We start from the raw sequence: 24,200 nt of genomic DNA, 5'->3' as shown, positions 1-24,200 counted from the left end.
TACTCCAGCTTCCAGGAATCTGATGTGACTGCACACATGTGGCAAACACTCACACATACACATAAGTAAGAGCCCAAAACTGAAAAATTTTAAAATGACATGTACCCTTCTGTGAAATATTCGACTGTTCAAAAATATAGAATCTAATTGTGTAAAATGTACAGACAAGAAATATTCAAGGAGATAGAAAGTAGATAAGTGGTTGTGAGAAAAGGAAATGGAGAGATACCAGGAAGAGGTTGCTCATGGGTACCAAGTTTTTTTTGGGGGGTGAAGAAAATACAATGGAGTTAAGAATAATGGCTGATGAGAAACTCAGCAACTACACTAAAAACTAATGAAGTATGTACTGTGGAACAGTGAACTTTATGGTATGCAAATCACACTCAATAAAGATATTATAAAAAATGAATATTCAGAGAGAGATGGAGTGACTGGACACAATAGCACTGGTTAAGAAGGGTTACTGACCTTTGACGAAGTCCAACATCTCTTCATGATAAAATTTTGGTGAGTTTATGGATACAAGAGACCTCAACAAAATAAAGGCAGTTTATAGCAAGCCCATAGTCAACATCAACTTAAATGGAAAGAATCTCAAAGCAAATTTCACTAAAACCAGGAACAAGACAAGGTTGCCCAATCGAATACATATTCGATGTAGAACCTGAAGTCTTAGCTATAGCAATAAGACAGCTGAAGGAGATCAAGAGGATACAAATTAAAAAGAAGGAAGTTAATGTATCTTTATTTGTGGATTATACTATATATAAGTGACCTAAAACTTTCACCAGAAAACTCCTATCCAGCTGATAAACACTTTTAGCAAAGTAGCCCTATACAAAATTAATTTAAAAAACTCATTAGATTTTCTATATACAAATGACAGACTGAAAAAGAAATCAGGAGAAGAAACACCTTATACAACAGTAACAAAAATATAAAATATCTTGAAATAAATCTAACCAAGTAAGTGAGAGAATTGTATGATTTTAAAAAAAAATCCCTCAAGTCATTGAAAAAAAAAAATAAAGGCTCCCATGCTTCTGTATAGGAAAGGTTAATTTACTAAAAATGGTCATTCTACTTACAACAATCTACAGATTCAATGAAAAACCCCATCAAATTTCCAACACAGTTCTTCATGGATCTTGAAAAGATGACTTTCAGCTTTATATGGAAACACACACATACACATACACACACACACACACACACACACACACACACACACACATACACACACACACACACACAGAGAGAGAGAGAGAGAGAGAGGAGAGAGAGAGGAGAGAGAGAGAGAGAGAGGCTCAAACAATCCTGAATAACAAAATAATTGTTTGTGATATCACAATTATGTATTTCAAGCTATAGTAATAAAAACAGCATTGTATTGGCATTAAAACATGGAATGGAATTGAATTGAATACCCAGACATGAATCCACACACCCACAGACACCTCTTTTTGATAAAGAAGCCAGAAACATACACTTGGAAAAAGATAGCATCTTCAACAAATGGTGCTTGTCAAACTGAATGGCTGCATGTAGAAGAAGAATCCAAGTAGATCCATAATTATCACCCTGAACAAATATCAACTCCAAATGGATCAAAGACCTCAACATAAAATCAGATACACTGGTAGAAGAGAAGTGGGAAATAGGCTTAAACTCATTTATACAAAAAAAGACATTCTTCTGTACAGAACACCATTAGTACAGGCACTATGATCAACAATCATACATACATAGGATATCACAAAACTGAGACACTTCTGCATGTCAAAGGATACTGTAATTCTGACAAAGCATAGCCTACAAAATGGGAAAAGATTTTTATTAACTACACATCCAATAGAAGACTAATATCCAAAATATATAAAGAACTCAGGAAGCTAAATATCAAGAAAACAAACAATCCAATTTAAAAATGAGACAAATATCTAAACAGAATTCTCAATAGAGGAAGCTCAAATGTCTGAGAAACACTTAAGGGAATGCTCAACATCCTTAGCCATCAAGGAAATATAAATCAAAACTACTTTGATTTATATTTGAGATTTTATCTTATGCCTGTCAGAATGGCTACAATCAATAAGACTAGTAGCAGCACATGCTGGAAAGAATGTAGAATAGGGGAACATTCATCCATTGCTAGTGGGAGTGCAACCTTATACATCCACTATGGAAATCAGTGTGGCAGGTCCTTAGGAAGATGGGAATTGATATACCTCAAAATCCAGCTGTTTCACTCTTGGGCATATACCAAAAGGATGCTTTAGCCTACAGCAAAGTGCCTACTTGCTCAACCATGTTCACTGCTGCTCCATCTATAGTAGCCTGAAATTGGAAACAACCTACATGTCCTTCAACAGAAGAAGTGGATAAAGAAAGTGTGGTACATTTGGAATTCAATATTATTCCACAGTTAAAATGACATTGTCAAATTCACAAGCAAATGGATGGAACTAGAAAAAAAATAATTGTGAATGAGGTAACCTAGACTCAAAAAGACAAATATGGCATGCATTTGCTTATATGTGGATATTAGTTAATAAGTCAATGACAACCAAGATATAATCCGTAGAATCATAGAGGGTAGGAATAGTGTAAGAGACTACAGGGTACACATAGACCTCATTAGGAACGGGAAAACAGCATACATAATTATGGATGGATTGGGGGGGAGACTGGAACAGGAAGTTCAGGTGGAGAGGAATAGAGGACAGAATATAGGGAGGGATAGACAGCTAGAATTAAGGGGTATTTGAGGAGTAGTATGGAAACCTAATAAAGTAGAAATTTCCTAAAATATTTACACATATGAAGACAATCTAAGTGAAATAATGGGGGACTCAGAGTCTCAACTGGCCATTTCTTGTCATCAAACAAAGCTTCCAGTAGTAGGATTAGGTTACATCTTAGTGAGTTGGCCAAGGGGGTCCTGTGGGAATTCCCAAACATTCTAGACTGCAAGGACTATAAGTTTCTCTCCATAAATTGACAGCAAGGATTTATGGCTGAAGACACTACTTACACAAGTCAGTGAACATGGAGAAGTCCAGCTGGTGACTACATGGAGCCTTCATCCCTATGTTCTAGTGTGTTTGGTACAGGAAAGTATTCTGCACACTGCCAAAGAGAAAAGTAAACATCAAGCCAGCCACAAATGTTTTGCTCTACAGTGGTGTCCTGCTTGCAAGATTTGCTAGGGTAATTGCGTCGCATAGCTTATGGGAGTAACCAACCAATTTACATACAGCATACTCCATGAAATAGACCCCAGACTCAGTAGTGCTTGAGTGTTCATAAAGCATAGACTAGATAGTCCAGGGACCTAGAGGAAAAAGAAATACCACTAGTCTTTAAAAAAAAAAAAGTGACTCCTAGTAATATTCTGCTATACTCATAGATCAGTGCATGTTCACCTATCATCAGAGAAGCTTCCTCCTGCAGCAGATGGGAATAAATACAGACAGACATTATGCCGAGAGAGAGAGAGAGAGAGGAGAGAGAGAGAGAGAGAGAGAGAGAGAGAGAGAGAGAGAGAGAGAGAGACTTTGGAATACTCAGTCCTAAATTGAATTCTCCATTAAATCCCTCCCCCTCAGAACTCAGGAAACCTCTTGGAAGAAGGAGATGAAAGAGCCAGAGGGAATGGAGGACACCATGAAAATAAGGCCCCCTAAATGAACATTAGCAAAGCTCATATGAACTCACAGAGACTGGGGAGCATGCATAGAACCTGCACAGACCGCACCAGGTCCTCTGTGTATCTATTATGGCTTCCAGTTTAGTGTTTTAAATGGGATTCTTGAATGTGGCAACGAGTGGGTCTCTGATTCTTGTGCCATCTCTTGGCTTCTTTTCCTTCTGTGGGTTTGTGTTGTCAAGAGTTGATGTGACAGTTGTTTTATTTTACTGTATCTTATTACACTTTATTATTGCCTTGTAGAAGTCCTTTCTTTTCTAATAAGAGACAGAGATGCAGTGTGTTAGGATGGAAGGGGAGGTGGAGAGGAACTGGGAGGGGGAGAAACAACAGTCAGGATATATTAAGTGAGGAATCAGTCTATTGTCAATAAAAATAGGAAATAAAGATGAAGGAGGCTCCTGAGGTTTTGCTTGAGACAAGAGGTTGGCTGGTACCCCTGAGCATGAAATGAACATAATTTTTCCAACCAATGTCTCAGACTTAGTAACCAGAGACTGACCTTCTACCAGAACATATTCTGTGTTTGAAGGTTACTGCCTTGACTCAAAGATACCATGAAATTAACACAGGTTTTGATCACTGATAAAGAAAGTATATATAGTGACACAGATTTTAATATTTTCAAACAAACAAAAAAAAATGTTTGCCGTATTTTAACATTTTGCTAACTCAGGAAGTAGAGAAGCATTGAAGTTAAAGTAGATGCTGTCTCTTATTTAAATAGGAGTTGTTTGCTTTTCTTTTACCTTTAAGATAATAGCTCGATGAAGAAATTAACCACAAACGTAATCATCCTCTGAGCACATGTGGTGGGAGGATTGACTTGTGAGGCACAGCATCTGCCTGAGACAGAGGCATTTAAGAGAAGGAGAAGGAAAGGGATATTCTAGGAGTTAGGGAAGAACATTTGGAGCGCATTAAGTGAGATGGTGCCTGAGGCTAGAGGAAGATGGATAGGACACTGCTAACTAGGGATGTCTGGTGGAAGCACCTAGTTTAAGATCTCAGACATCCACCGACAGCTTAGTCTTTATCACAGAGACAGTGGAGATCATTTAAAGGCTTTCCATCTCCTTTGGACTTTAACAATGCTAGTCAAGGGAATGGGTTAGATGACTGACAATGGACTATGAGAACTTGGGCAGGTGGAAGGTGATGTGGTTCCACTCATGAATGGGCACAGTGACAGAAAACAAACAAGCATGAGTTATCAGGAGTCAATCAAAACTGACTATTCTGAATTGACAATTTCTTGGGAAGGGATAAGGGAGAAGATATATCAAAAACAATGTTGGATTTGAGAATGTGGCTTGGTCGTAGTGCTTGCTCTGGCAATCACAAAATCCTTGGTTTGATGTCTAGCAGTACATATACTTGTGGTGGTAAACCCCTTGGATTATAATCCTAGCACTTGGGAGGTGGAAGCAGGATGATGAGACAGTCGAGGCTATCCTCCCTCACACAGAGAGTTTGAGGCTAGCCTGAATACATGAAATCCTCAGTCAAATAAAGAAAACACAAAACAATAAGACAACAAGAGCCAAAACAAACCACCAATGTCAATGTACTCCCTTGGGCAACTGAAGTAATAGTTCTCTTTTCACTGGTGAAGAAAAACAAAGGAGTTGGAATGGCCATATTCTGGATGCACACTGCATATGTAGACTGTATTGGCTAAAGGACAGTTTTTGTGATTACGTTTTTTTTCCCCTAACTCTTATGTTCTTCAGGGACCAAAACTCTGGCCTACATGGGGTGTGCCTACATTGTTCCTCACTGTGAATCTGGGAAAGAGCTTGTGACGGCACCAATGTACCCGGTGTGCAAGAGCACATATGACTTGTACGTGTAGTTGTAAAAATGTTTCACCATTCCTCCATGGATGTCTCAGAGGACTTACTTTTGGATTTCAGCTACTTTATTGTAAGAAAGCTGAGCTTATGGTGAAGGCACTATGGTCTTCTAGCCCAGAGCCGCAGAGTCCTCCCAGCTGATGCACCACTCTATACATGGTTGTCAAAAGTTAAGCCCCAAGGCTCTTCCCCAGGCATTGAAGATAGACAGAGGCAGGCCATTCCCAACTCTGCTGTATTTGAATTCCTATCTCTGTCCCCTAAGTCCACGACAAACAAGAGATCATTTGGGAGTCACCTACTGCACAGCAATAGATACCCGGTATGCTGCATTTGGGGCGCCTTCGTCACATTGACAGAGAACTCGCATGTACATTCCTTTTCCTACCAATGTTGCAAACCACATAGTTCATTAGAAAGCTTGTAAGTTGCACTATCTGTTCTTCCCAATTCCACGATTTGTCAAGAGCATTTTCTTTGCCTTTCTTAGGTTAGGAGGAAAGGGAGAAAGAAACAATGCCCAAGAGAAAGGAAGAAGAGTCTCCATCGTGGGGAGAGTAACAACTGACAAGCTGCTCCTGAAGGGAGGAGGTGGGACAACAGCAGTCACAGCTGTGTCCTCTGCACAGCACCATGGGGTCTAGTCTGCCTGGGCACTGGTGTGTTGTGTAAGGTGGGCATTACACACTAATGACTAGCATTCTGTTCATTGTCACTGACCTCCCTGTAAAGTGGGGCCTGACTCTAAGAAGGTTCAGCTGGACTGTGTTAAGAAATTTTTATTGTTTCCTTTGGACAATTTTTGTGTGATGAAAGCACATAAAATTACAAGTGGAAGAAACATCATGCCACAAAATTGCATAGAATGGTTACAAAAATGTGAAATACACATTTTAAATAATTTGAGATAGAAGAACCCAAATATGTACATTTTAAGAGCATGAAATGCTTTGCCCCCTCTGTCTCTTCCTAAAAGGTGGGAATCATAATGCTCAATCCATTACAAACAGTATTAACACAGTGCATAAGGGCAACATTAAATTCAAAGGAATGCAAGCAATGGCCCTTTCTTTTGTAACTTAATTAATGACTGCTTATCTATCACAGGAGTATTAATTAATGTATGGTGGTACAGAAATGTTAAAAACCAAAGCACATGGCATGTCAATAGAATTTTGAACACTGATTTACACGGCCCAGCCACGTTATTCTCAGTAGTTTAAAGGTGTCAGGGATACAGTCTAAATTTAATGCATGACTCTACTCTCTATTATAGGAAAAACCACAGTACAGAATTTCACACATTTAACGAAGAACAAGGCAAATACATAAAGGCACAAAACTGCACATCATACAGACCCTTTTCTTTACCTTTGTCTATTTTCAAGTAATATTAATATTATCAATGGATAGTATCATGGTAGTAGTTTCGATGATGCAAGATGCACAGTGTTTACACACTACCCCACAACTGCAAAAAGTGTCACTGTACAGATATAAAAAATGTGATTACAGTAAATTGACCAAATACAAAACATTGTAAAATGACTAGAGTCCCAAGATAATGAAGTCCAACCACCAAAACAGGATTTGAAAGTCAAGGTTATTCACCTTAGTCACTGTCTGGACTGTCATGAAATCAATGTTATGCAATAGCCGCCACTGTGTTTGGTTTCAAATCCTGTTACTGTTCACTCTTCTCCAATTTTCACAGTCTGTAACTGTAATTGTAAAATGCAGCTTTCCATTTGGACCATTCTCACTTCCTTCTGAGTAATGCCTTTCCTTCAAAGTGCAAAAGTCGAATGGTTCACAAGAGATCTCTCTTCGGTGGAAGGTAGCTTTAGTAAGTGACTAATGAATACTCTTGATCCTTCAGATAAATGCAATCATCTCTGAAGGGGATGTGATTTTCCCCTGTGTCTCAGTAGGTGTGTGTGTGTGTGTGTGTGTGTGTAATCAAACACTTTCATGGTGTTTGAAGCTAGCCTTCATTTGATTAAAACTTAATTATGGTCCTAGTTATTGCTTAAAGTTAAATAAATCATTTCCAGAAAAATATTAAATTCTTGAAACAAAAATTTTAGGACACAATTGTTGTTTTTTGCTTTGCTAAATTATAAGCAGACAGGTTCACTTAAAATAAAATGAAGCCAGGGCATTGTCATTGCTGGGTTTTAATGTTCATTGTCCCACTCTCCAAACCATATTTTTCTATATAATATTATTTCTTAAGACATTTTTAATAATGATTTTATTAGCTTTAGAATGATATAATTAGTTTCTCTCATTTGCCTTAGAATAAAATAAGAATTAAAAAAAGACATAACTAAGTGAAGTAAATATACAAACTAAAATATAACCAGAGTTTTTATCATTACCAGAATAAAATTGAAATTATTTAGTTAAAATTTATTGAAGATAGTAGTAATACACTTTTGTACTCTATTTCCTATGCATTTTTGCATATTCTGACCATTAAAACCAAGCTCTAAGTCTGATACTTAAAATCCAATTTTTGATCCTCTGGAATTTTTTTAGTAAATTCATTTTCTAAATTCTAAGACTACCTCAAGTTGCATCAATGACTCCATAAACTGATTCTTAGCATTTCCATATAATTTAATTATCCATATAACATATATTGGACCCATTTCTTCTCTGTCCATGTATCCCTGAACTTGCTTTTAAATCTTATGGAAGAGATTTGGGTCACTGCCAATTAATAAACACACATGTACACTCATGCGTATGTATGTGTGTGCACTTATATGGCTGGGTGCATACATGTACTATATACATGGAGATAATGTGTATTATTTATACATGTGCATTTAGATAAATATTCTATCTTCCTTTCTACAGTAAAAATAAATGAACCACAAAAAATATTTGACAATAAACTAGCCCACTGGATCCTGTTCAGTCTGGCTGAAATCTTGACTCAACAGAACAGAACTGTTGTAGCTGTTGATAGCTTCAGGTCAACACTGATAGATACCCAAAGGTGTACAGCCAAATATACAACCTATATTGCTAATCGTGAAATGGCTTCACTGGGAAATAATACAATCATGTGATTTTATTATTTTTTTATAAAAGAAACCAGCTTATATGAGTCACTATGGTATCTAATAAAGCCATGTCAATAGCAAATACAGATGCCTCTGTGATAAATAAATTAGCAAACGGCAAGCCACCAGTGCCTGCAAAGCAAAGGATGAAACAATTCACTATACACGTTAACTTGAAAACATGGAATTGTGGGGCAGTTAGGGAAACGATGCTCAAAGTAGAATGTTCCATAGTATTAAATGGTCCTGCGCACTCCTCAAACTATTCCTTTAACTTTGAATACTGTACACCAGAGCTTCAAATGAAGACACAAGCTCTAGTTTTCTTCAAAGAAGACACTGTCCTTCATTACATATTCCATGGAGCCTGGGAGCTGCCTGCTTTTAATTTACTATTGGAAGGAAAAGAAAAATCCTGCATACATGCACCCTTCTCTCTAAGACGCAATAGTTTCCACATGACACATGGGGTCAGGGTACGGGACCTTCACACGGATCCTTCTGGAACTCTCCCTTTAGTGTGGATTTCAGGAAAAGGGATGTTTCTCAGGAAGATGGCCGGGCAGTGATCATTGTCATTAGAGTCCGAGAGAGCTCAAGCAGCCGTGCATCTGGAAGGCCTGGCAGGGATATCACAGAGGAGTATCAAACTCTTTTCCTGGGATCTCTCCTTCTACCTCCTCACTGGAGGGAGACTTGAGGTTCACCTTTGCAGTGCCTGAGGCCAGGGAGGGAGGGGCAGAGCTGTGATTGCTGTCCTCACTGATCTTCCCTTTCATGGCTTCCTGTACAAACTCCAGAATCTCCAGGGGCAGTCTTTTGAACTTGTCTTGGTATTCTTGTTCCAGCTCCGTCTGCAGCTGAGAGACATCAAGAGAGGAAAAAGGTTGAAGTCGTTCATATTTCTCAACTCACCCATATAGAAACTCCTACCCAAAGATGTCTGAAGGGCACAGAAAGGATAAGGTGGACTTATGATGCCATTCACTGGCCAGTCACAGTGCAGATGAGTAACAGTTTAGTAGGACATACTATTTGTTTCCAGCTGAAAATCGAGTTGGGGTCATGTGATGTAACAAGCCTAAGGACTTGAATGAAGACAAATAAACTCACTCTAAACACACTCACACACACTTGGGAACGTTTACAGAAGTAGTATGTAATGATTGAAAGTCGTACACTCAGGGATTGAATAGTATCAACAGCTGGGCTTCCGCTGGAGGTCGGGAAACTAAGACTGAGGGTTCTTAGTTTGTTTATCTAGTTAGTATTTGGGAGTTTTACAGGACCTCTCACATGTGAGGCAAATTCTCTCCTCAAGTCCATGGGCGCCTTTAGAGCAGTGGTTCTCAACCTTCCTTATGCTGAGACTGTTTAACACAGTTTCCTCATGTTGTGGTGACCTTTCCCACCCAAATATATAATTATTTCATGGCAACTTGATGACTGCGATTTTGCTACTGTTATGAACTTTAATGTAAGTATCTGATACACAGGACATCTAAGATACCACCCCTGTGGTAAAAAGGTCGCTTGCCGAGCAAAGGGGTCGGGACCCACAGGTTGAGAACTGCTGTTTTAAAGAGAAGCTTGGTGAGGTTTTTCTAATGAACCCACTCATGTACAACATTAACTTTTGCTATGATTCTTTTTAAAATCACTTCCTTATTTCCTTTCTCACTGTCATTTTATTTGTCTTTTAAAGTGCTACAGTTACCTTTTAAATGTCTTCTCTTTTATTTGTTTTATGCCTTGGAAAATTGCAAAACCTTTTTAATGTCAAGGAACTCTTCACATACAGACACACAGCTGCCTTAGCTATAAAGTGGTTGTAAAGTACTTTCTCGAGCAGAGGTGAGGGAAGCAGTGAAGGCTGCTTACAAGAAGTCTCTATGGTCTGAGCCCAAAGGAAACTGCAGATTTAAAAATATCCTAAAGACAATGATCCTTTGCTGCCCCATTAGCCTCGAGGCAACTCCTTTTAATAGCACCTGGGTAGATGAGGCAGGAGGATCACCATGGGTACAAGGGTAGCCTGAGCTACATAGTGAGTTAAAAAAAAAATACAGACAAACAAATAAAATCCACAAAGTTCTTACAATCTGACAGTGATTTTGGTTCTTGTCTGCCTTCTGATGTGCACAGGGCATGTGGGGGCTTGGCCTTGATGCTCAGGAGGTGGGGGTGGGCCTAGCCTCTGCATTCTCAGCTGTTCTGCACGATGCCAGTACTGCTAGCCAGCTCTCATTCTTTACACTGATTAGCTTCTCTTTAAGGCCCCAGTTCTACTTTGGCCACATCCTGGCTGTATATCCTCCATCTGCTACAACAGGTGAAGTCCCCTCAGGCTTGGCCTTGACTCTGGGGACCTTCCATTGTGAAGTCCTCAGAGCTACTGCCCTGGTGTGTCTGAACCTCTTTTCTGAACATTGCTAGCCATTTGACAGCATCTACTAGCTCAACTCCTTCACTGTCTCTTTAGGTCTGAGATAGTCTGCCAAGTCTTAGCTATTTAGTCTCTGTATCTATGTGTAATCAGCTCTGCAACTCTAAAACTCTCAAAGTTTTGAAATACATAAAGTTCCGGTATATCTATGACAAACTCTGCAAGAATGACAGTTATTTGTGGTCCTTGTGTGGTCTCCTTCCTGTGCTCTCCCCTCTGCACTGTATTGTAGAAAGGTTAATTTCTTTAGAGTATGGACCATTCCTTCCTGAAGTGTTGCATGGTATACACAATGCATTACCTTTCCAAATAAAAATGATTACAATTTCTACAAAGCAGTGGACTGGAAAGAATGGCAGATAATGAATTCTGGATCTTGTTGAAAGACCTCCCCAACACATATATCAAATGGAGTGCAAAAAAAAAGTGTTTCAGCATGAATATTCAAAATCAATTTTCTCCCCTCTCAAAGAACATACGAGAGAGAGAAAGAGAGAGAGAGAGAGAGAGAGAGAGAGAGAGAGAGAGAGAGAGAGAGAGAATGAGACTTCTATTGGATTAATACAGAGAAGTGCCCACAGCTCCCAAAATGCACTGAATTATGATGGAGCAAGAAAACCATGAACACGATCCCGTATTTTCTTTGGCTCAAAAAAAAAAAAAATCACTTCAGAATCAGAGACAAGAAAACATTTGTTCTTTCATCCCCCACTGGCCCAATAATTCAGAAGAATACATGGTTTGCATAGCAGCTCAGTTGTTTGCTAGAGTGAAATCCCACCCAAAGATAGGTCTGCTGTACTATCAGCAGCCACCTCCATCCGTTCACAGCCTTCAATCCAGCACACTTGAGATTAGTTTCAGTCCCAAGCAAACTAAGGAAAGGAAGACCAGCATAAGGGTGTGCGCTGCAGCCGCAGAAGATGGTTGTTTTTATTTAGGTTGGATGGGGGGATCTTCAACTACAGGTATGTTGGACCTGACCTAGCAAACAGTCTCTCCTAAGATGTTGTATAAGACACTGCAATTTCAGAATGATTCATTGTGTTAAATCGCCATCATCCTCATTATTAAAAAAGAAAAAGAAATATGAGGAAATGCCAAACAATCAGCCAACACTTTTTAAGGACATTGGTAATTTGATTCTTGTAAAGACTTAATTTTGATAACTTAATTTTAATAATGATGCTTAACAGTTTGTAATCATTGACCTAATTGTGGCTAAGCCATAGCTATCCTGGATTTTTCTTCTTATCATGAGGTAGAAGCAAATTTTTATTGCATTCTAAACTAGGTCACTGCCTTATGGTTTACATGAAATGCCATATATGCTATTCTTTAGAAGTCATTCAATTATCAATAAGCTAATTTAAAAATTGTATTTACTATTCAATGTCAAGTTAGAAATTTTTCTTTTACTCTTCTTATAAACTAGTGATTGGTTACTTGTAAAAAAAATATAAAATGTATACATGTGAATTTCTGAAACCAGAAAGCCCCATCCAACTTGAGCCAATACAGCTCAAGCATTGTTGATTAGATGGGCCGAGAAAGTCAGGGGAGTGTGAGAAGCAGGTTGTGTAGGACAGAGGAGGAAGGGTGGGACTAGAGAAGATGCATCCCAACTAAAGGTGGTGCCATTAGCTAGGTTCTAGCTCAGGCTAGTCAGATTCTGGGTTTTCAAGAAAACAAAAACAAAAAGAAAGAAACAAGCAACAAGATCCAGAAATTGAAATTTCTCATGCGAGAGTTTCTGACTTTTTATTGTCAGCAGTCAAAACAAAAATAATATTTGTCAGTCCAACGACATTTTCTGACACTGGTCAGTAATCTAGTATTAGCTGTAGGAAGAAGAACAGGTGCGCCCGCCAAACGTTGTGTGCTTCCCCCTGGTGTCCCCTTAAGGGGATGGCCTCCTTGTAGCAGGTGCCTGATCTTTACAGGTAGGTTCAAGTGCAGTGATGAGGTAAGAGGACAGCTACTGCTTTGTCACATTTGAAGACAGAATGGGCCCCGAAGCTCACACCAGGCAGTTTTCTCTCACTTAGATTCTGCATTAATCTGAGGACAGAAAGCCTAAGGTTTGGGCTCACTTTGTTAGACATGATTGGATGGCAGGCACGTGTGGTGACAGCCTATACTACCATCTTCACTTCATCCTCATCATCACATGCAGAGCAAGTCTTTTCTCTGCTTCCTATAGATTTTGTGCTACAAATGACCTCTAAGTGAAGCTGGGCAGATCCTCAGAAACTGGTTTCCAGTGTCCCTGCATGAGAAGCTGTTAACTTACTAGGCTCCAAGAGGTCTGAACTCAGCGTGTACACGCCAGGCAGACAGCATTAACTCTGTGCCGTGGCAGAACTCGGTGCTGTAGTCTCGGCTTCCCAGACCTGAGCCAAAGGGTCACCCGGGCATGAGTTCAAGATCAGTCTGGGTACAGAATTAAGGCCTGATTGCCCAAAGCTTCTTTTGTGTCCCTGAGAGACAAGCCTTTTATTTACACTTATTTTGTGTTACAGATACCTCTTTATATTAAAAACATCCCCAAAGTATTTTAAAGACAATAACAAATTAACAAATAGAAAAGAAAGAAAAGGGCAACATACATAGCCTTTGATTGGGAAGGTTTTGGAATCTGACTTACAGGCTTGAGGCTAAGGATGTTCGAAGCATTATGATGTTGATGACAGAGGCAAAATAAATGAACAATGGTGATAACAAAAAATATAGCCCAATGTCAACCTCCATAGATAATCTTATTTTTTGTTAAAACATGCTATCATCTTTCTTTGAACCATTTGAACCATCTGCTGAACCATTTGAAACTCTTTAGATATCATGAATACCACATCACGTGTCACCTGAAAATAAGAACATTTTCTTATATAATCTTAGTCAGTTTTCAGGAAAATAGTAACACTTTTTAGTTGTATCTTTTTTTTGTTGTTATCTTTCTCACCTTTCCCATTTCAGGTATTTATCACTGTCCTTAGATTTTAGAGGTCTTGTCTAATTTTCTTACTGAGCACACAGATTCTGAGTTTGTGTGGTTAGTGGCTTGCAATGTCATTTAAGTTGGCTCTTGAATACTGGAGGCCAACTATAGGTTTCACTATATGGAACTTAAACATTTGATTGGGCAAGAATGTTCAACAGGAATTTGTTTCTAGCTCCCATTGCTACATGTATGTGGGTGTCTGGGGTCAGCTGGCATTATTACCAATCATGTTATTGGAGACCTAGATAGCCTGGTAACTGCTGCACCTTGAGTTTTGTCAAGATCTGCTTTGTCCTTTCAATAGACAGTTACTCTATCAAATTATAGATCTGTAGGAAGTTTCCTCCATAATTTTTTATGTAACCAGTAATTCTTTACTCTTCATTGGAGGTAGATGGTGATTTCTAACAATTTTATATTTAGTTGGTATTTTTTTGTAATGAACAGCGAAACTCTGTCTCAAAAGGCAAAGCAATCATTGTGTGCACCAACGACTTTCAACTTGGACTAAAGTTCTCCCCACAGACAAGGCAAAGGTTTAAAAATTTTTTCTTTTTCTTTAAATACAAATTTTCTGAATAAGAAATTGTGAGAGCACTAATGCTTTCAGTTACATAATTTTTTTTCTCCTCTTTCTCTTCTTTCTTGTTACTCCTCTCTCTGTTTCTCCTTTCCCAAAACAATACAGACAATTCTTCTTGTTATTTTGGATTTTAATCTGTTCTAACAGGTCTGTGCTTCCTGTTTGTTCATATCAAAGCTCACATGTCTTATATGTGGCTGAGGGGATCCTTTCAGGCTGGCTCTGAGGTTTGATAGAATGTTCTTTTTGATTTTTGAGTATTTAATTGCTGTGTGTGTGTGTGTGTGTGTGTGTGTGTGTGTGATGCCCAGACACTTTTGAATGTTCCCTGTACCAAACACAGAAGCAACTGCTTTCTGAAGAAGCTCTGGTTTCTCTCATGAAAGCTTTAATAAACCCAGCCCTGGATCCTGGAAGTGCTTGCTGCTTTCAATCACCAAGCACAGGCTGCTTCACTGCATGGCTAGGAAATATACTTTGAACAGTTATTGGTACATACTGCTATTCCAAAGGATTTTGTTTGCTTTTGTTTTTGAGACAGAGTCATGCTATATAGTCCAAGCAGGATTAGAATTCACTAGTCAACCAGACCAGTCTTGAACCCATGTTCTTTCTATGCTTGAACTTCTTACGTGACGGCATGGCAAGGGCACACCCCCATGTCATACTTCAGTTCTAAATACAACATTATATATAGTTTCTGCCTAACTTAATTTTTTCTTATAGTGAAAATTTTGCCTTCTGATTTGTGATGGTTTGTATATGCTCAGCCCAGGAAATGGTACTATTAGAAGGTGTGGCCTTGTTGGAGTAGGTGTGTCACTGTGGGTGTGTGCTTTAAAACCCTCATCCTAGCTGCATGGAAGTCAGTCCTCCACTAGCAGCCTTCATATGAAGATGAAGGACTCTCAGCTCTGTCTACATCATGCCTGCCTAGATGCTACCATGCTCCCAACCCTGATGATAATGGACTGAAACTTGGATCCAGAGTTTCGTGTTAAATGTTGTCTTTATAAGAGTTGCCTTGGTCATGGTATCTGTTTACAGAAGTAAAACCCTAGCTAAGACATGACTGTATTGTTGTGTTTACCTCCACGCTTTATGTCAACTGTGCAGAAAGTTTCAATATTATGATCATTGAAATAACCAGGTAGCATTCCAATTTTTAGAAGATTCTTTTTAGTTCCAGAATATGTTCAGCTAAGAATAGTTCTCTGCTAAAGTATGTCTAAAATAATTATATTTTTTCTGCAGTTGTGATGCCTCTGGGATGCACAAGTAGTTTGTTCTCATTAGAGCTTTTAGGTTAGTTTACTCTTTCTCTTTTTGGCAGTAGTAGTTACCACATGTAGTTAAAATTCTTTCCTTGATAATCTCTCTCTCTCTCTCTCTCTCTCTCTCTCTCTCTCTCTCTCTCATCATCATCATCATCATCGATCTCCATAATTATATTTTATGTGCATTTGTGTTTTTGTATACATGTATGACTGTGTGAGGGTGTCGGATCTTGGAATTATAGACAGTGAACTCCCATGTGGGTGCTGGGAATTGAATTAGGGTCCTGTGGAAAACCAGTCAGTGCTCTTCTTAACTGTTAAGCCATCTCTCCAGCCCCACTTTAACCCTCTTACATTATATGTTTTTGTGTGTTTGGGAGATAGTTATATTTAGTAATTATTTTGTACAAAAATTTGGAATTTATTGCAAAAGATGAGGAAAAATAGTAAAACAAATTAGCAAAGAAACTAAAAATCATCCAAACACCAGTACTTCTATGAAAGGGTTCTACTTAATGACATATGATATATCAAAATAAGTGTAAATTAATAAATGAACCTGAAAGCAGAGAAACGGGGTGGGGTTGATTACATCACAACTGTCACACTGCTGTTACAATAACTGCAAAGTCCACCTGGACATATATATATATATATATATATATATATATATATATATATATATATATATATCTTCTGTGATTATGAGAAATATTTAAAAACCTAGAGTTCCTTTCAAAGGAAATATAAAAACATGAACTGTGTGTGGATCTTGAGTATTTTTATTTCTCCTATTTCTCACTTTCAGCATAGTGTGATTGTATTATTTTTGGCATGAAAATGTCTTTCTAAAATGAAAACAAAATTTAATATCCGTTTTAAGAAATAAATAGGAGGAAAAAGCAAAACTCTGGGTGTGTGATTAAATCAATGATCATTGCCGAGAACAGAGTTCTCTGGCTTAAACTTCAGCAGTTGGATAAACAGATATTCAAAACAACACAAAAAACCTCCCCCACCCCAATTCACAGAATGGGTAGTTTCAGATTTAGTCTGAGCCACCTTGTAAGGCCCTGTCTTGTATTTAGAATAAGTTCATGAAGTTTTAGTAAAGTACTGAGTGAGGCCAGTCAGGTTACTTGAGGACCATGCAACAAGCACCATGTGGGGAACACAGACTCTATCTTGCATCTTCACCACTCCGGGTTTTTATTTGTTTTCCTCTAAGTTTTCTTAGACTAAGTTGCCATGAGACTTTGAATCAATGTGGATGAGTCCATGAGAAATGCCTTTGTATCTAAACACCGAGGAACACCAACTAAAACTGAACAATGATGTTTGCTTAAATTTCTAACTGGGTTTGAATATAGGAAAACCCCTAAATCGTGAAAATAAGAAAAGCCCTTCATAGGATGAGGCCCTGTGAGTAGCAGGGGAGAATCTCCATCCTGCAGGATCAGGCTTCTGTGTCAGGTCAGGATGGGTGAGAAGCACTGTGTAAGGTCAAAGATCTCTAGCCTTCAGATGACAATTACTAAAACGAGTATAGGCAAAGAAAAAATGATTCACAGGGTCTATGGAGGACATGTATTTGCCAAGGAATTTGTATGTGCCAACAATAAAAAACGAATGAGTTCAGCTTTCAATTCAAATTGCTGATGTGAATAAGGAATCTTGTGTCACTAAACTGAAGCAGAAACTAACTGTTCAGCAACTCTTGTAACCTGTGAGGGCTTAGCAGTGAAACATTAAATTCAGGCACGCTGAGTCCCTCAAAACCCCAGGTCAGGAGTGAGCCACACAGACAAGCAGGTACCAGTGACCATGAATTGCAGTTCAGAGTCACAGACATGCCTAGGGAAATTCTTTTTATGTTGGACCTTGTAGCTCAAGGTTGCCATTGGCAACAGAAACCTAAAGGAGTAACGTGATAATCAGTGCATTTCTAGGTCAAACAGGAAATACTTGGGATAGGAAATAAATAAATTAGAAGAACAAAAGACGTCTGGGTTTAAAAAGAAGGGAAAAGAAACAAAAACGGACATATCATGCCAATGTGGGAGAATAGAATGAATTCACAAGGTAAATCCAAGTGTTTTTATCATGGGGATGAGCATAGTACATTTATTTTGCCAAATTTCCCAAGTACTTACATTTGCTATAAACAATAAAATTAATTAACTTTCATCTCATAAGCAAACATAAACTAACAATAGGGCTTATTGTAAAGGGCCTACAGGGAAACCCGGTGCCAGAGATTCACACAAAGAGGAAAATTCAGGAGCTAGACAAGACTCTTAACTAAACTGGTGTCAAATGTCTCCATTAGACAAAGCTGACCTTGGGAAGCTCATTTAATCATTTATTGGAGTTACAATTGTCTTATATATAATTTTAATTTATTATCTTATTTTATTTATTACATGTGTCCTATCTCTTCCATTCTGGGTTCTGGTGATTGAACTCAGGACATCAAGCTTGTGCAAGCAAATGCTTTTACTCCCACATCTCTCTCACTGACTCTCCAATGATCTCAAAAATAAGAGGAAGATTACTATACCGATGTCCTCTGGGAACTGTTAAAGGCTGAAAGGAGACTGTGTTTTACATATTGTGATTGCTTAATAATGAATCAGTGTTGAATCTTATTTCTGAAAGGAGATAAAGAACAAGATTTGTATACAAACCACATTTGGTAACCACGCCTACTAAGTGGCCCCATATTGAGTGGCTACTTGGTCAATGCAACATGATCACAATTCTTCCTGAACCGTGACTTTTGGACTGGATTCTGGTTTATTGTTGATTTTGATACATTATTAATAAGTAATATTTTTGAATGGTTTGATGCCATGGGGCAGGAAGGACTCAGACTCTTTTCAAGAGAAGAAGGGCTATGAATAGAGAAAAAATGTTGGGAAGAAGAGATGCGATAGACTAGGATAGGATGTATGGGTTAGCAATAAAGCCTAGATTGTGACCTTAAAGTGACATTGGAAATATTCTTTTGAGGAGTTTAGATCTAAAATTTGGGTCTCACAGGATCTGTCAGTACCTTTGTCATTTTTATATCCAGGGGTGAAAGCTCGAAGTGGGCTCCCTTTTCTGTAGGACAAGTAATGGATGGCATTGACCAGACAGACAGTTCTTTAACTTAAATTTCTTTTTGGTTTCACCTAAAGGTGTGCTATGTGTATGCAAATACTGATTCTTAGGCTTTGAGTATGCTATACTATATAAAAATGCAGCCCTTGGTCTACGTTCTTCATACATAATCAACTAGCTATCATTAATGAGCTGTCCATATTCTGTAGTTGAGGCAGATCTTTAAAAAAATAATGCTGCCAGGTGGTGTGGTGCACGCCTTTAATCCCAGCACTTGGGAGGCAGAGGCAGGCGGATTTCTGAGTTCGAGGCCAGCCTGGTCTACAGAGTGAGTTCCAGGACAGCCAGGGCTACACAGAGAAACCCTGTCTCGAAAAACAAAACAAAATAATAATAATAATGATAATAATAATAATAATAATAATAATAATAATAATAATAATGCTATGTAAGAAGAGACACTGTCAGCAAGTTTTAGTGCTTCCCTAAAGTTACTGTACAAACAAAAGAACTAGGGTTTGTTAGGTACAGGCTCTGGACCACTAGATCTATGATGGGTGATGAAAATGTGCATTTCTGACTAGCTGTCAGATGATGCAGATGTTGCTAGAATAAATGATACTTTGTGTAATACCAGTTTTGACAATGGTGTTCAGGCAGGTTTCTCCTGTTGAATTCTTTCCCTCTTCCACATTATTGCAGGAATATATAAATAAAACAGTATATGTACACACACACACACACACACACACACACACACACACACACACATACACACACACACCACATCTGAAAGACTTCTTTCTGGTAAATCTCTCCATTATAGACCTCTGGACCTTAGGGTTGGTTTCAGTGTTCACTGGAAAACATAGGATAAGGGGCAGAATGAGGGGTGCTAAATGCACAGGAAAGAAAGATGAGGAGCCAAGGACAAGGTAGACAGAACACCAAGCCGATCCAGATATTAAGTGAATAAAAGAAAGAAAACAGAACATAGACATCATGTGATGCTTTTTCCCAGTGCAGTCCTTAATGTGCCTTTGATCCTGACATAGCTTCTATGTGTGCCCTCCTCTTTAATAACAGAGGAAATTTACTCTTCATCTGATGAAGAGCACACGAGAATTCTGTTTTTTTCCTCTTAGCTCCGCCTCCATTCCTTCTTCATTGCCCCCATCTGAACACACTCCTCCTTAGACGTTACTATTTCTTAACGCAGCCCATACTTCAGACTTCTGAGCTTTGATATGCCTTTCAAATTTTCTTTTGCACTTATCTCACAGGCACCTAGAGATTACTGCAGAAACCTTGGAAAGGAATGTTAGCAATTATGCAGTCAAATCCTACAAGACTTCAAAGCCTTGGAAAGGGACTTTTGCAATTATATAGTCAAACCCTTTCCTTTTACTAAGTGCAAACCTGTGGCCCAAAGTAGTTAGTGGTTTCCTAGAATATAGGGCTCACTGGTGGCAAGGGAACACCACAATCCAGCCAGTTCTCTTCTGTGGCAGACAGACTGGATGACTGGCCAGGGCATTTCCACTCATCTTTGTTTTATAACCTTGGACAATAGCTAAGCTCCTCATATTAAAGGTGTAGTATGTACTTTTGCATGTCTTTCAATACAAAGGTTATGTGATTTGTTTTAACCAATCACATGTTATCAGTTATGGCCTAAGCAGAAACATGAAGAGAAGTCTCATTTAGCTTTTATTATAGCTCTTCTGCCACACCCTGGGATATGGTAGAAGGTGAGACACAGCCTAGATTGACTCTTCAACTTTGAACAGATACCCGAATACGAAAAGCAAATCCACACAAAAGCCACGGAGACACCCACCTGACCTGTAACAAACTGAGCTAGCTAAGCTCAGTCACAAGGACCTACCTCCTACAGAATTGTGAGTCAAATGACTGTTATTGAATGCTAGAGTGACTGGTGTCTTTGGTATAGCGTTGTCAGTCGCATTACCTAATGACATTCATGACTTCTCAAAAGCTCTATAGTTGTGGCATAGAATGAGTTGTTTAACATGTTCCATAAATAAGGCACCTGCCGTGTATGTATGTGTGTGTTTTGTGCATGTGTGTGTGTGCAAGTGTGCACGTGTTTTCGTGTGTGGTATGTGTATATTAATATATATATGATATATTATATATAAACTTATATATAATATATCATATATGATATATAATAATATATAATTATATATTATATATATTATATATAACATATATATGTTATATATTATATAATAATAAATAAACTTATATATAATATATCATATATATGATATATAATATATAACCATATTCTAGCCATTCGTGTGTGTTTGTGTGCATGTGCATGTGTGCAAGTGTGCACATGTTTGTGTGTGTGTGGTATGTGTATATTAAGTTATATATATATCATATACATATATGATATATAATATATAACCATATTCTAACCATTCAACATCTAGGGAGCAACCTCTACTACAATTTAATGCAGTGATGGAGAACTCAGCAAACTACTTCATCTCAACTTGGGAACTCTCCCAAGTTCCAGGCCTTGGGAGTTTTGTTTTGGCTCTAGGACACTATTCTCTTACAGGGCCCTGCTAATGAAGCCTGGGAGCTTTTTTTTTTTTTTTTTTTTTTTCTTTTTCTTTTCTTTTTTCTTTTTTTCTTTTTTTTGGTGCGTGCTTTCTTTTGACTCAACTGTCATCCATTAGAGCTAAGAATAAACATGATTATGAGTACGAATCAAGTCTACTAAACACTCCAGAGATACACTGTTTAATGGGACATTATAATTATACCTGAAATGCCAAAGCTCCAGTTTATATCTTTGAAGACTTGTGCTTTGGTCTAAGGCAGCTTAAGAGAATTAATTTGCAATCTGGAGGTAATAAAATTTCAGTACATTATTTTTAAAAAATCCTATCATTCATGAAATGAAGGAACAGAAGCTTACCACCTAAGTGACTTAGAAAAGAATTATGATTTGAACTTAACTAAATTCTTGTCTTCTAATCCAGGCTCCATCACTATTGTTCCTGATGAAGCCCTTACTTTAAAAAGACAAGATGTACAAAGACCCTGGTAACTGGTAATATGCCAAGGGGGAGACTAGCAAATTATTTCAATATGCTTTCTTTGAGTGTCTAGGATTTCAAAGTTGCTTTCCTAAGGAGTATGTCACTGAAAAGCAACTCTAGGGAAGGACACTATGGCATTCTTCCTGACACTTGGGCTTTATAACACAGAGTAGGATTTTGTGGAAAATAATAAGGACTCCTAACCATGTGCCATCAAACAAGTCTATCTGTAAACCTTCACTGGGCATCTCTTGTGTCTGTCTTGTTTAAAAGCTGCTGGCTTTCCTCTCTACCTGCGTAATTCTTCAGTTTTTAGAGCCTGTTTACTTGCTGGACTGGCTGTTCTTCTGTTTGGCATTATGAGTCTAATTTAATTTGACTATTTCTGTAAAGAACCAGAGACTATAAGAAAGGGCCATCAAATGGAAAACTGGAATAAGGAAAAAAAAACATAGTTGAAAAGGCAAAGTATTTTAAGCTATAACCAATCTGGCAAATTGCTAATAAACAAGAAAACACAGACCCGGAAAAAGAATTATAGTAATATAATGGTAGCAATGATTACAATTCATCACATGCTTACCGTTCTCAGAGCTTTTTATGTAGAGCTGCATACTAACTATAGCGAGACTGAACTAAGGTATCACTGGAGTCCAAGAAATGACATGAAGTTATGAACTAGATTTTGGACAAAGTAAGAAGAGATAGAAGTTTATTATCTGTGGAGAAATGGTGTTGTATTTCTTGATTAAAATATTAAAAAATAACCATGAGAGAGCTACAGAGCTTTTGGACCATGCACTTTTACAATTCTTTCCCACTCTTTAGTGTCATATCACTAAGGAACCTTGAACCCAATGAAGATCATCCTTTGCATACGACTCTAGTCACATCCCATGAATAGTCTGAACCCTTGTAAATGCATTTTTTGAGAAAAAAAATAAAAGGACACAAACTTCATGTATGTAACTTAAAGCATGCAACCTTAAAATGCCGTATTCTCAACTGACAAATTAAGACTTCCTCCCCCCCCCAAAAAAATTAAAGCTCGAAAGTTTCACATATACCAAAGCCATGTAAAAGGCTCAGCTGACCACTAGTTGTCACTAGTTTGCAACACCTTATTTACTTAACTATGAGGAGCAAGAGCATGTCTACAAATCATGACTTACGCACTCTAGAGGGACAGGAAGAAAGAAAACACAGAGGAAATCCACTTTTTAAACACACAAACCCTACGATGATCTTAGAAAGTTGTAAGGACTAAAAGACTAATCAAAGGCTAATTCTGGGTTCAGCAGCTATTACTTTTCTACCAAGAGAAGGATTAAATTTACTCTCTGAATTTAATTCCTATATGGATGAACATTTAAAGCAAGCCTCTGCTATAGACCTTGAAGGCAGCTAGTTCAGATAAACTGAGTCTTGGTTGAACATCCCCAGTGAGTCTTGGGTTCTATGAAGGCTTTTCACAGAGAAGGGACCTGCCCTTGAGCCTCCAGCTCAAGTAAGAGTCTCTTCATCTGTACATGCCTTGATGCTGGCTCCCTTTAAGACCCATGCGGCATGGGAAGGGGCTCAATGTCAGGCCCAGCAAGGACCGTTTTCTTGCCTCAGCCTGAGCATTTAGAAAACAAGAGGCAGGCTCTGTCACATGTCCTAGAATGAACTCAGATTGTCCCCAAGGAGTGTCCTCTTGAGCACCTAAAATTAGTTTTGGTTTTTCTTTTTCCTAAGTGTATATTTCAAGAGTGGTAAGCTGTCCTTAGGGTTTTATCCGGATAATTGATTTTGGTGCTTAGGGAGCGAGTGTGTCCTAATTATATATAGTCACTCCTAAGCATGATGTTTAGATCTCCTGCTTAAATTGCTGAGGTTTAGGGTTGACCATTTACAAGTTGATTTGAAAGAGAGGTGGATACTGTTTCCTAGGCATTTGAAGGACTCTGTTTGCCAGGGGCCTAAAATCTCCACCCAAGGTGAAGTCAAAGATGATGCTAGGATTTTTCAGGGACAGCAAACTGAAACCAAGCCAACATGAAGGTCTATGAGTAAGGTGGAGC

At 38.3% G+C, this 24,200-nt stretch overlaps 1 protein-coding gene across 1 annotated transcript in view; it reads right to left on the bottom strand.

The window, feature by feature from the left end:
* Window positions 1-6,332: 6,332 nt before the first annotated feature.
* Window positions 6,333-24,200, bottom strand: part of Plcb1 (phospholipase C beta 1) — a 664,193-nt gene continuing 646,325 nt past the window's right edge. The window contains 1 exon segment of the mRNA XM_076929813.1: window positions 6,333-9,502. Within this exon segment, the coding sequence (XP_076785928.1) occupies window positions 9,275-9,502 (228 nt within the window). The 3' untranslated portion in view covers window positions 6,333-9,274.

This window comes from Arvicanthis niloticus, chromosome 2 (assembly GCF_011762505.2).
Source record: "Arvicanthis niloticus isolate mArvNil1 chromosome 2, mArvNil1.pat.X, whole genome shotgun sequence".
In the NCBI taxonomy this organism is placed as follows: domain Eukaryota; kingdom Metazoa; phylum Chordata; class Mammalia; order Rodentia; family Muridae; genus Arvicanthis; species Arvicanthis niloticus.
The sequence above is the reverse complement of the archived record's forward strand: the minus strand, read 5'-3'. Positions and strand labels throughout refer to the sequence as shown.